Source organism: Coccinella septempunctata, chromosome 3 (genome assembly GCF_907165205.1).
Source record: "Coccinella septempunctata chromosome 3, icCocSept1.1, whole genome shotgun sequence".
NCBI lineage: Eukaryota > Metazoa > Arthropoda > Insecta > Coleoptera > Coccinellidae > Coccinella > Coccinella septempunctata.
In genome coordinates, this window is record NC_058191.1 from 2,247,876 (window position 1) to 2,261,494 (window position 13,619).

A 13,619-nucleotide genomic window follows, 5' to 3' on the forward strand; every position below is an offset into this window, starting at 1 on the left:
ATTCTAGTGTACTGCTGATCTGGTAGCCTTGAAAATTCTTGACGGAAGGACCAGAAACATTGGAAATTTAATATCTCCTACTGCCAGCAGGGCTGAGTGTCCTACCTTCGGCCTTCCGTACGCTCTATCATTAAAGCCAACATGGCTTTCAAGTCAAGGATTTGGTAGCAACGGTGACGTTGTCATTGGTAGCGTTTGAACCAACATATAAAATCTAGGCCTACCGTGGTTGTGACACACTTCTGGTCAGGAAATTTAATACTGTGAAATAGGGAATGAAGTAGATAACCTTGCTTTCAAAAATAAAAAAAATGAGCATTTGTCATAATAAAATACACAAGATCTTGTTTCATTTTCAATACCTGGCCTTGATCATTGAACGTTGAATGCAGATCAAGAGTAAGATTCACAAACCTCTCCACCTACTTTTCTATAATATTTTGCCAACTCTCCATCCACAAATAGCCAATCGGGTATTCCTATGAAACTATTCATGCTTTTAAGTTTTTCTAAATTTGCAGTTCTCGTTTTCTCGTCTAGCCAATCTGCTGTTTCAATGTTATTTCTCAACTCGTCTCTCATTTGCTTCACCATGATCTTCACCTTAGAGTAAAAGGAGCGATATAATTGGTATAGAAACATTGAAAATGTACCTACTTGTTGACCTGTGGAAGTTTTGAACCATCTTTGAGCAATTCCGTAGGTGACTGCATATTGCATAAATGATGTCACTTCCTTTGAACAAGGAAGTTCGCTGTAAAAAATTCTTGATTTCAGTGACGATGTATTTTCCATAAGGAAAGAGTTTCTGGGAAATGAGAGTGGATCTCATTATGAATATTCATTATGAAAGATTGGAATTGGAAATGGTACCTATATCATACCGTCCTACAGCAAATCTATTTCATTGAATATTTTGGGTGGATTTGGTTTGATATTTGAAATGGATACATACCAAACGAATCAATGTATAAAAAATAATATAATTTCAGTTGGAGCTCCAGAAGAAAATTCGGGATTTACTAGAGTGTGTCAGATTAATAAAGGACAGCCTGTGAGGATAGTAAAAACACGATCATTATACAAACTCGAGCGTGTCAGCTTAATAAATAATAATAATAATAATAATGAACAGCTTTATTTTTCTACAGGAAAATAAACCCAATTATAGAGACATTAACAATGCAACTGAAAATTAACAGGTCAAAAATAAATGATCATACGTTTATACAAGTAAAGTATCTCTGTTCAAAAGTTGTCAAATTGTCAAGTCTCACACAAGTTGCTTATTAAGCCACACATATGCTGAATGGGGGTTCGAATCAAGCAATCATTCCTACGAGGGACCAAGTAAAACAAAGGCCTAGATCTCTGTGCTATTCTTGAAATACATTGATAATCAATTATTCGAGGGTCATCTAAATTATTCAATATATGTATCTTAACTCTTTATTCACAACGACAATTTTACATTTCTTATTGGAGTATGCGCATCAAGACAAACACAACTGCAGAATTACATATATGGCAATGTTTTGGGCCTTGGAACATAAAAATTAAGCCTCTCTAGCAGGTAAGGACATTTTTCCTGTGCTGGGTATATCAATATATGTATATTTTTCATGACAAGTTTTATTTCTCCTTAAAATTCGCCCTAATAATCCATATTATACTATCGACGTCTAAAATACCAGTGAATGGGCTAATTTAATTTCGCGCCATGCGATTGCAGTTTCCAGTTATACCGACATTTCTCCCGGTTAGTTGGGTGGCAGCCGCATGGGGGCGCTGAGGGCGGGATAAACTGTATTTTGCATCGTAGAACGTGAGTGTCAGATCTATTCTACTCTGTAATCTGTGGTAAGGACAATCAACACTATAGTGAACAAGCTTGTATAAAAAAATGACTGCCTGCAAACCTCGTCGATCAGCCAGAGAGCAACATGGTCAGTACCTCTCGGGGGATAAACACCTTCGTCTCTAAATGAGAGAAATTTATAGAATCTGCGTTGGACTGACTCCAAACGCTGACTATGACAGGCTGCCAGATGAGAGAGGCGTACTCATGTTTAGTTCTCACCAGAGTGTTGAACAGGAGAACAGTGAATTTTGAAGATGCCCTGCGTTGCGAACTATGAAGCCATATAACTTGAAGGCAACTTGAAGGCACTGAGCAAATCTTTTATGTGAGGAACAAATGACATCTGATCATCAAACAGAACTCCCAAGTCCCTAATAACTTTCAATCTTAACAGCTTGACATTCCCCAGAGAATAATCGACGTAAGGGGTTTCAACTCTCTTGTAAAAGAAACGACATTACATTTAGAAAAATTCAACATCAGACTCAGTAGCGTATCCTATCCTACCTCTGTCGTGTTCCGTTTAGATTTCCCGTTTACCGCAGACTTCTGTCGCCTGGCTCTCTGGTGACGGAAACCAATAGGCAGAGCCGGCAGAGGTCTCGAAGTCTTTCTGCTGGTAATGCTTGGCGTGTACACCCAAGGTTGCCACGGAGAGACCACGATAAACTACCCTGTTATCCTGTAAATTGTTGCATTGTGTTTCACCTGAATCAAACCCGTCCCGTTTATTGAATAGCTTCAATTCTGATTGGCCTGTACACTGAAAATCACTGAAAGTGCTCGGGATCAAACCCATCGCTAAATTAGCCGATTACAGGGACTTGGATCTTTCTGAGACAACCGGTCACTGTAAATTTTGTGCAAACTCCGTACATCCTTTATTGTCCCAGACGGAATCAAAGTGACCGATATTGATTTCTTCTTTTCTTTAGTACCTGAGGTTTTGACGGAATATAATTAATTTGAATATTCTTTGATACATTAATTTCACTGTGTTGAGTTTGAATTTCTGACCGTGACAGATTAATTGTTGCATTTCAGTTCTTCTAATTTTGAACTGGGTCATCAGCTATATATATATACAGCTTGACTTGGAAATCATTGTATGGTTCACTGTAATCTTGATTATTGTAATAAATTCGGTTTTAAAGTACTTGTTATCGCTACCACTTTAGATAACCCCGAACTCTGTCTCCGACTAGTAGGTACCTAGGTGGGTTTGCTATTCCTCCCTATTGAAAGAATAGCTGGCGCTCGAGATAAAACCCTTTGCAAACTAAACCCGTTACAACCATCCAGCCCTGCTGTTTGTCAACACTTCAACCTCTTTCGAGCCTTTATAACATCGGCCTCAGTTATGTTGTCAACTACAGTTACACAAGAGGCAAAACCGACTGGGGAATATCTGATGTATTTCTGATCTGACGGCTTCAGATCCTAAGATATATGTGGTATACATACATAAAAATGACATTTGTTGGAATAATGTATGTAATACGTAAGCTCATAGCAGTCATGCATCCAACCAGAAATAACAGAAAAAATTGTGTGAGACTTCATTATCTAAGATAAAGAAATTCATACTTACAGTGCTCTTCCCGAGAGTGCATTGATTCTAATTCTACCATGAGGATTTTCAATGCGTCTTACGAATTCATTCAGATACGTGTAGGATATCAGTCTCTTAACAACATCCCACCACAAATAAAACTCAACATATGCTTCTGGTAAACTATAAATATACGTTATTATATCCAGAATGAAGGACTTAGTACTATCTTTGATGTAAAGCAAATCTTGTTGAAAATCGATATCGACATCTTCTATACCATCAAAAATATGTCCAACATAAGAATGCAGAAACTCCGGTTCTGTATGGTTTATTTTCCCAGACATATGGCGATCAATTTCTTCTTGGAGATCTTCAAATTTGTATGGCAACAAGTCTGATTCTTTAGGAGAGCTCTTATTTCTAGTCTGACACAGGAATCCAGTTATATTTCTGATGATGAAAAAAGCGTCCGCCATCATACTTTCAGGAATTATCTCGGACGTTATGTTACGAATGATTTCCTGAACGACGTATTTGATTATTTTTTTCGATATGTCATCGTGATGTTTCCGCAGGCTGCAAAATTCGAATCAACCCAAAAATTCTTAAAATTTGTTATCAGAATGAGATTCATATAAATGGAAAGAGGGGAGATTTTCACGGAACATGATACATAATCAATATATCAATAAAATTATGGAAAAGCATATACAGGCTGTCCCGAACGTCACACCACAATAGATTAGAACAAATACTATAGAATGACACCAATATTCAGCGAAAATGTACCGTTTCGAAAATAGTTAAAATTTTATTCTAATTATTTTGGAAATGGTACACTTTCGATGAATATTGGTTTCATTCATTCGATAGTATTTGTTCTACTCTATCGTGGTGTAACGTTTGATTCACTAGTTTTGGGACACCCTGTATAGGTAATCAATTATCATCAGTACATATTATAAACTAAAGTCATCCGCCGCATTTGTCTGTCTGTTCGCGATACTGAACGAATTGGTGTATAACTTGTTGTGGTTTTGTTTAAATTGGTTGTAATCTAATATATAGAATTCTCGTGTCATAGTTTTCGTTACCATACTCCTCCGAAACGGCTTGACCGATTTTGATGAAATTTTTTGTGCTTATCCGGTATCTATGAGAATCGGCCAACATCTATTTTTCATTCCCCTAAATGTTAGGGGTAGTCCACCCCTAAATTTTTTATTTCATTTTTTGGACAAAATTTTTAATTTCTATTTTTTTATGATACAACATACAAAAATACATACAATCCTCAATTTTCACCCTTCTACGATCAACCCTTATTTTTTAATAGCCATTTTAGTAATTTAATCATTTTTTTTTAGAAATTACTAGGAAATTATTTATATGGCAAAAAAACGTTTGCCGGGTCAGCTAGTATGGCTATAAATTTTCAACCCATTGAGGCAGACATTATTCAAGCGATGACTTATGAAATAATCAGGAGAACCTCACGAACCGTTGGCGATGATAACATTTTGGTGTAATTAGTGTGAAAACTTTTAATAGTTGAAGTTGGGCGTTCAGATCGGAATGCAAGTTTAATATTACCTTCTGCGTCGGCATTGTGTTCTAGGTACACTCATGTACATTACATTTTCCGAATTATTATGAGGATTAGGCAAGATATTGAAAGAAATGAATGTTTGCAACCCCATGATCCTCTTCAATTTCACTTCAGTTCTAGTCCAGTCAAACTTTTCATTACCATTTGACCCATTGAATATCAACCGCGGAATAGTAGGTAGTTCCAATCTTCTAAGATATTCGAAAATATAAGTGAATCCCATGTTTTTTTCAGTCGCTAAAAAATATATGAGCTATTATGAAATCACCAAATAATAATCATGCATCTACAGTGGAAAGTTAGAGGTTAGTACTACGCTACTGTGAGTCTTGATCCTCCCAACATAAGCGACTGAGAAGCCTTCTCATTTTTCTTCCAAATACCAACAGACTTGCCAAAACTTCTAAATAGTCATCGATTATTGAGAAACAGTGTTTTGAATCAGTGATATCGAATGTGATGTCCCATTTATAAAATAATGGTACTTAATGGTAGACTGATAAAGAAAATGTTCTAGGTAAACGAAATTTTTGCCACAGTTGAATACGAATGTGTGGTTAAATTTTCGAAAAATATTTGTGTTCCATTTCAACAATCAACAATATATAATTATAATAATATACAGGGTGATTCATAACTATTGGGACATAGGCTAAGGGCAGATTAATATAATAAATAATATAATATTTTCTGCAGTCTGATTAAATAAATAAAGTTCTCACCAAAAAATAAGGCATACAATTATCCTCTCCTCATAAGGGCAGATGGTTTGGACCAAAATATGGCGATAGGACCAAATATACTTCAATAAAATATTGCTGTGGAAAAAGATAGAGGGCGTTAAAGTTGAATTTTTTATAAGGGGACAGAATAATATTTTCTTCGAAGATCGAAAGAATTAGAAGAATTAGAAAAGGCATAGAAGTCGGAGGAGGCCACGTAGAACATTCAATTTAAATTTATTCTTTTTATGTTACATTGTTTTTAATAATGCTTTATCGTCGAAATAAAGGAATAAAATAAATAAATCGTTACTTCAATTTCCCTTCCAATGCTCTGAACTGTTCAATTGTGTTTTTCTTAAAAACGGATGAAAAAAATGAAATTATTAGCAAAAAACGAAAAAAAAATCAACTTTAACGCCCTCTATCTTTTTCCACAGCAATATTTTATTGAGGTATATTTGGTCCTATCGCCATATTTTGGTCCGAACAATCTGCCTTTAGCCTATGTCCCAATAGTTATGAATCACCCTGTATGTAGTCAACTTGAAACCTATCTGTCATCATGACAAAAATAAACTCACTCCTATTGACACACGATCTATAGAACATTCTGCTCTGCTTCACTGGAGAAATTTCATCTTTCGCATCTTCATCAGACAAGAATTGATGAGCTGCTGAATTAATCCTTTCTGTTATCTGTGAAAGTTTAGAATACTTCTTGTAATTTGGGGGTAAAAAATTTTCCCGCTGCCATCTTCCACATGTGTATTTGAAGAAATCTTGACAAGGATCAGTTTTGACATTCATAGAGAATTTCATTGAAGCAGCAGATCTAATACATTCATTTGTCTCACAATACTCTACCGGTTGTTTAAGCGTAGCTATAAGAAATGGGATAATCAATATTTATAACTTCTTCACAACAGTCATTTAGGGTTAGATGGTTCTTATCTCCTCATATCGACAGCTAGTTATCATTTCATTAATCAACGGAACATATTTTTGTCAAGGTCATCTTCATTGAGAATGTCAGGTGATATTTGCTCTATCCTCATGAGTAATGGGCATTGGGCATAAAAACTTTGGCTTCACAAAGTATTAGAAGTCGATCAGCGTAACACAATAGTCACAATAAAAAAAAACGAGCAAATAAGCACAAATTATCAAAAATCAAATGTAGAATCGGCGAGTGGCGATTTTCATTATAAAGAAGATAATATTTTTGAAAAAAAAAATTACGAGGACCATAAAAGAATTTCAAAGATATCAGCAAACGAGTAAAAAATGACGAACAATTCCAAGAACAATGAGTGGATTTTTGCCACTCACATGAAGTGGCGATTTGGGGGCAATACAAATGCTTTAAATGTTGTTGAGGAAGTTGAGTATTTTTCAAAAAATAACTCACTGAATGACAGGATCACCAAAAGCACTATCAGCAGTGGAAAGAGGGATTATTTGAAAATCCAATAGGCAAAATATTTTAGCCCTGCGTGTTGATTCTTTCACTTTGTACACTCCAGAATTGCACCAATCCCATAAACGATAATGTTGTTCTTTGAAGTTTGGAGACCAACTTATAGAAGCAGCTAACGTATGGAATTTTGTCGATTTTCGATTCGAAATCGAATGAAAGAATTTATACAACCTTTGGATATTCAAGTTCAAATTGTTTCAAAACTGCTCGTCATTTTCAGAAATGAGTATTGAAATGTGTACCTACAGTACCTATATACGTAAAAATCGGTAAAATCAAGAGTCAAACGCCTAGCAATTGATATAAGGAGAGTTATGTAGATCGTTAGTTATAGATGAACATTCCTACTCAACTAGTTTTTCCTTTTGTGGAAGCAAGATTTGGAACGGAAGCAGAAAAAAGTGTTTTTTCAGAATTAGAATTTCCCGGCATATATGATGCTAGAAACGTTTCTTTTATGAAAAATCTTAGAACTTACTTATAATCGTGAAAATTAAGACACTGGCCATGAGAATTATGCATACTATCGTCAAGACTTTGGTAGAAAGTTTATATAACTCCATTTTTCTCTTTATTGAAGCTGACATTGTCTGAGTAGTTAGAGGCTAGTATCTTCTGCTTCTGAACTGACTGCAAGGAAATATTTCATTAAAAAAAATTGTTTGATTTTCCCAAGGCTTGTAGCAAGATATCATAATTGTATGACATACGTACCAGAGACAACTCTGTAGTTGGGGAGCCGACGTTGCTAAATCGGGATTTACTCGAGCGTCATGGATTCATCAGTGAATTTTGAAGATAAGATGGTAGAAAGAAGAAAAGGTTCAATGATGTATGCACTTTCAGCGGTGGGGAAAGCGTCGTGTTCAAACGAGTGTTCAAAGATGTAAAAAAATCGTCAGTCTCAGCTTTTTAAAGGATATGCTAACTGGACCCAAAGGAAGCTAATTTTCAAGAGACTGACATTTCGGATGTGACGCAAGGACAAAGCGGTCCTTTGAAAATGCAACAAAAATCGTCACTTGTACATACTCGAGTGTGTCAGATTTTTAAACAGATATTAATCTCGGTGTTGCAGACGTGTTGACCCATTAATCTGACACTATAATCATGGGGGTTCTTCTTAATCTGACAGTTTGAAGATGATAACAAGGTATTTTTTTTCAAATATCTCCCTTCCTGTACCGCTAATCGTTTCTGTATTCATTATGAAAGTTGTAGATAATAAAATTCTATACAACTTTCGTCTGAAGCAATTTTACATACTCTTAACCTTTTTCGAGTTAGAGGGCGATAAGGTCGAGGAGCTTAGCCACACATGCGTAAGGCCAAGGTCAATGTAGAATTTTTCCAAATAGGAAGAATTGCTTTCCACGAAATTTGTAAAAAATACTATGCTCTACACCTTATTTTTGTGACCTTTATGGCCTATGGCCAATTTTTATTGTTTCGGCCTCCTGAAACTGTCATATTATATTTTTTTGTTATTCTTGAATCATTAGCTTCAAAATAAGAAAAATCAACATCGCGCTCGAGAATTTACACGAGACTTTTTTTGCAAGTTTGGCGCCCTCCCACACAGTTTCGTCACTTTTAAATTGTCAGATTAAGAGATTATGATTTTCAACATGTAATTAACCACATATATTTTAGTCTGACACGCTGGAGTATGTACAATGATCGTTTTTTTTACTATTCTGACAGGCTGTCCTAGACAATTTCCCCTATATACAGGTCTAATTTTTGGTAGAGTTACTCTACAGGGTCCAAGCTGCCTCCCCTTATATTAACACGCTCAAGTAAATCCCGAAGGTTCCTCATGGGCTCCCCAACTACTAAGGACTCTTGTTAGGTTCAAAAGAGGCTAGCGAGAACTAAAATGGGTATATCAAAAAACATACCGTTATCTATATCCTGGCCTACCATGACATGTGAAAGTTTTCTTTTTCACTTACATTTCCAATTATTTCATTCAATAATATAGGTTTGTGAAAACAGAAATTTATGATTCAAACCCTACAAATCGCAAAGATCAAAACACTGAATTCACAATTTTTTCAAATTCTATAGGTACACTACCAATTCTCTTTATGCTTATGGAAACCAGTCTATCAGAAGGTTATTATGGATAAGCATAGAAGGCTTATGTGAGCGACGTAAAACGAAAAGCTGAGAAACTTTTTTCAACCCATTAAATTGTTAGAAAAGTTCTCTGCATAATTCAAGTATTCAATGAGAGTTAACCGACAATACGTTTCTTATACCTAATATGATTAGATGTAAATTTCGGAATGTAAAAGGATAATGCGGAACATTAGACTGATTTCCTTTCTTGTTTCGAGTTGGTGATTAATATATGGAAAATTATTCGAAAAAATATCTAATTTATCATTTTTTCAGTACGAACAAATTGCTTCCTTCGGGAAACAACTCAAGAATGAAAAATCGAACACTATTGTGCAGTGATGGATCTAGGTGGGGGAGGCTGCCTCGGAGGCCAGCCAGTATGGCTCCCTCCGGTCGGATTACCTATACTCCATTCACATTTATTTTAGCAGTCGGTTGGCCATGAAATAATTTTCTCAAGTTTTTGTAACTAGAACGGAGTTAGGTTGGCGCTCATGAAATATCGTTAATATCATAACACCGTTGCCACAACTAATATCAATTTTTATCACGAAAATGCCGAAATTGATTGAAAAAAGAGACAGAGTTTCAGGAAGTGCTATTTAGAATTCAGGTCCGCTCATTCGAATGTAGTTATACCCTGATATTCTAAAATCCACAATACGTCAGACGGTAGCGAACATATTCAATGTGAGAGAATAGAGAATTTATATATAATACTAGCTGACCCGGCAAACCTATAAGTACTCTATGATTGCTCGATGGGTGGTTAGAAAAAGGAATGCCTTTTTTTCTGTTCTGTACAATTTTTTTTGGGAATATTTTGTTATATAAACCTTGCCCTAACAATAATAAACACAACAAAAAAAGAATTGTTCAATTTGGTGCGATCGTTTGAACAATAAAGCATTTTGAAGTAAACCATAGATCCTCTTTTATTAATATAGATTCCATCTGAATCTAAACGACTGAATATTTCCACAATCTGAAAGATTGTGATTGTGAATGAAGAGGATGACGAAGAATTTCCTTCTATTGGGAGACCCAAAAAAGTGGTGGCATTTGAGAATTTTATGTGAGTGAATTAATGCGAAAAGTTTTTTTTCTATTTTTCATTTGACTTGACCTATACATTGTAAATGTCTTAAGGTACCAAAAAATACCTAATTGTTACTTATAATTATATCAATGTATTACGATGAACAGCCACAAATACGCGCCAGTTGTCCTGTTAATTGTTTATTCATGTGAAATTTTTGTTCAAAGGTGAAGTTCATCTTGACTTGAAACTTCCTTCAACTCCTTTTACTTATATTGATGCAAGATGATTTTTGTTGAAGAATTTAACATTCTTGTAATTATCTGTTAATTCCTTCGGAGATACCCATTTCCAACCACTGCATCATATGCATTTAATATTTTTGAAATCTACAACTGATGTAACTTATTCAAACTTTGGCCAAAGAAGATAACGAACATTAACTCTCCTCAACAAGCTAATGCATATTATGATATTATACTGATCTCTTGTATTTTCCATGCAAATAACTGGATTTGGTATGCCTTCAATCAGTTTTTCATACTTCAATTATGTTCGTCACATATTTTCCGAAGAGATTCTACATTAAAATGTAGAATAGAAAATACGTAATAACAGAAACTTTTACGTAGAACGGGCAACATAGCGTTGATTTAAAACCCAAAATTGTTTTGACAAGCTTCATAAACCCACATTTTCGTACTATACAGAGTGAAACGTGTCAAATTTCCATGGCCAACCGAGTGCTAAAATAAAATGAATGGAATTGAGATTGGTTATCGGGTACAAACGGAGTCAAAAAAGCCACTATTGGTTAATTTCTCTTTATTGATTCCTAAGCTTTCGCTACTTTCTGTGTAGCTTCATCAGAGGTCTGAAATTTTTTATTAAAAAACAAAGCCATTAAAAACACAAATACAAAAATATTTTTTAAGTTTTATTCACTCAATGTGAGGTTTCACAAAAGCCTCGCTCCATCCGAGCAAAATACTATGGTCTGAAATTAGGTTCTCAGAAAACATCCGACGAATCTTTATGAAAAACACTCGAACCTTCAAGGATTGTGCAAATTGATGCAGATGAGTTACAGTCGCTACACAGAAAGTAGCGAAAGCTTAGGAATCAATAAAGAGAAATTAACCAATAGTGGCTTTTTTGACTCTGTTTGCACCCGATAATCAATCTCAATTACATTATAAGAGTCGATAATCTTCCAAACAAAAAATGAATGGAGTATACAATTCGGCGAAGGATTAAAAGAACGTAAGTGTACGTTAATGGGAATTAGGAAGGCGAAAAAATCAGCAAATCTTAGCTAATGCCAACGTTTCGCAACATATATTGTCGATTCTTCAGGGCTAAAAAAAATACAGCTTATCGTGGATAAAAACGAAAAACGACAACACACACAAAAGAAAACAAATCAACATGAATATAATAAAATAGACAATTGCAGAGTACTTTCGGACTGGAAAAACTGAAAACACAGTGATCTCGTACTCGTAGCTGTAGGTACTCTATAGTGAAAAACATAGGATCCAATTTCAAGATGAAGGTTGAAAAAGCCGCAAAAGAGGCCATAGGCCAGATCCTTCCACAAAAAATGGATCTTAGTTCGAATTTCGGAAGATTTTACTGCCGAAAAGGTGCTGCTTGCTTCTTCTTTGAAAGATCACGAAGGTTAAAGGCATCGTCTTTATGGAGCCAGTATTCAATGCTACAATAGTTTCAGAAACTAATGTGGATATCAGCAAGTACAGTAAACTCTCGTCCTTTTTGAAACAACAGAATGACGGATATCGAACAAAAAATTCTAAGATATTGGATTCTGACAACATCAGAGAATTTTTTGTAGATGTCCCAGATGAAAATTTTCTAGCTCACAAGGTAGGATTCTGATTTGAGTGATTGTCAGTCAGTCAGTATTATTGGCTATAAATTTGTTTATCTCCTGAGTTCTATTGTAACCTACTAAGAACTGACTTCTTACAGGTTGCGCTAGCTGTGCCAGCTAGATTGCAGTGACGTTTTAGGCAATGAAGACTTTTTTCTAGTGAATGTTCGGGATACGAAAACTCGATATGATTTTTCGTGATCAAAATATTAATCTAAAATTTGTAACGTGGTTTCCTCGGAGAAACTTATCTCGAGCGCCAGCTATTCTTTTCACTAGGAAGAATAGCAAACCTACCAGAGTGTATAGGGTGGTAGCGATAACGAAGTAGTCAAAACTAAATTATCTACCAGTTTATTCACATCTTGAATCATTATAAAAACAACGGAAATATGTGTAGGTATGAAATATGAGCGAATCGATCAGCAAACATACATTCTGGAAATTCGATCCGATCATGAGCACTTTCTAAAGTTTATACCGGGTACAGTGAAAAATCAAAGGTTATTCAATAATATGCGCCAACCAGAACTGAAGAAATAGATACTAAGGATAACCTCGCGAAGTGAAATGACTTGCTATACGGTATCGGGATGTAATTAATTATATTTCTCCAAAAATAAAAGAAAAATAAAAGCGGATCTACTCGAGACTTTTATTCCCTACCCCAAGGGCTTACGCTCCATAACTGAGAGCGAAGACAAGGTCTATTTTGAGCGCAACTACGGGATTTCACTGACGACGAGCGGTATCTCTTATTCTCTACCCCAAGGGCTTACGCTCCATGACTGATAGAGAAGAAGAGATTTCTATTTCGCGGGAACGCGAACAGGGGGTTGACGAGACTTCCTCTTCACTACCCCAAGGGCTTACGCTCCATGACTGATAGCGAAGGAAAAATCAGACTCGCGAAACAGGGTAAAGAACGGTAAAAGCGATACAGTACAGCAGTGTCAAAGAAATAACCGGTATAGGTCTAATATAGAAACTGAACGGTATATACGTGGACCTACCTCCTTATTTACTTCAAAGCACTCGAGGAAAACGAAAATAAAAATTTATTTCAAAAGCACTAAACCTCGCAAAACAAAATTTACTCTAATAAAATGTGTCGAACTAAAACTTTGTTGAACGGCTCGTCGCAAACACAGGTAATCAAAGGTTATTCACTATGAAGAATCGAAGAGAAAGAAGACCGTCGTGGGGGAAAATCTGCTTTTATAGGCAAAACATTCCAGAAGAGTAAAAAACGTCGTCAACTCCGGTTTATCGCATATCAACATCATAAAAACGTCGAAATCTTCAACGGCATGCAAGAAAAGCAACGTTAAA

General features: G+C 35.6%; 2 protein-coding genes across 2 annotated transcripts; both read right to left on the bottom strand.

Annotated features, from left to right (window-relative positions):
* Positions 1–286: 286 nt before the first annotated feature.
* On the bottom strand, positions 287–5,254 carry LOC123310082. Its single transcript, XM_044893457.1, has 4 exons — positions 5,010–5,254; positions 3,453–3,992; positions 658–754; positions 287–603 (listed from the first exon to the last, which is right to left on the bottom strand). Exons 1-4 carry the CDS (start codon positions 5,246–5,248, stop codon positions 394–396), a joined length of 1,086 nt encoding a protein of 361 aa, XP_044749392.1. The 5' UTR covers positions 5,249–5,254; the 3' UTR covers positions 287–393.
* Positions 5,255–6,266: 1,012 nt separating this feature from the next.
* On the bottom strand, positions 6,267–7,853 carry LOC123309471 (neprilysin-like). The gene is made up of 2 exons (XM_044892611.1): positions 7,706–7,853; positions 6,267–6,631 (listed from the first exon to the last, which is right to left on the bottom strand). Exons 1-2 carry the CDS (start codon positions 7,812–7,814, stop codon positions 6,267–6,269), a joined length of 474 nt encoding a protein of 157 aa, XP_044748546.1. The 5' UTR covers positions 7,815–7,853.
* Between the last annotated feature and the right edge of the window lie 5,766 nt (positions 7,854–13,619).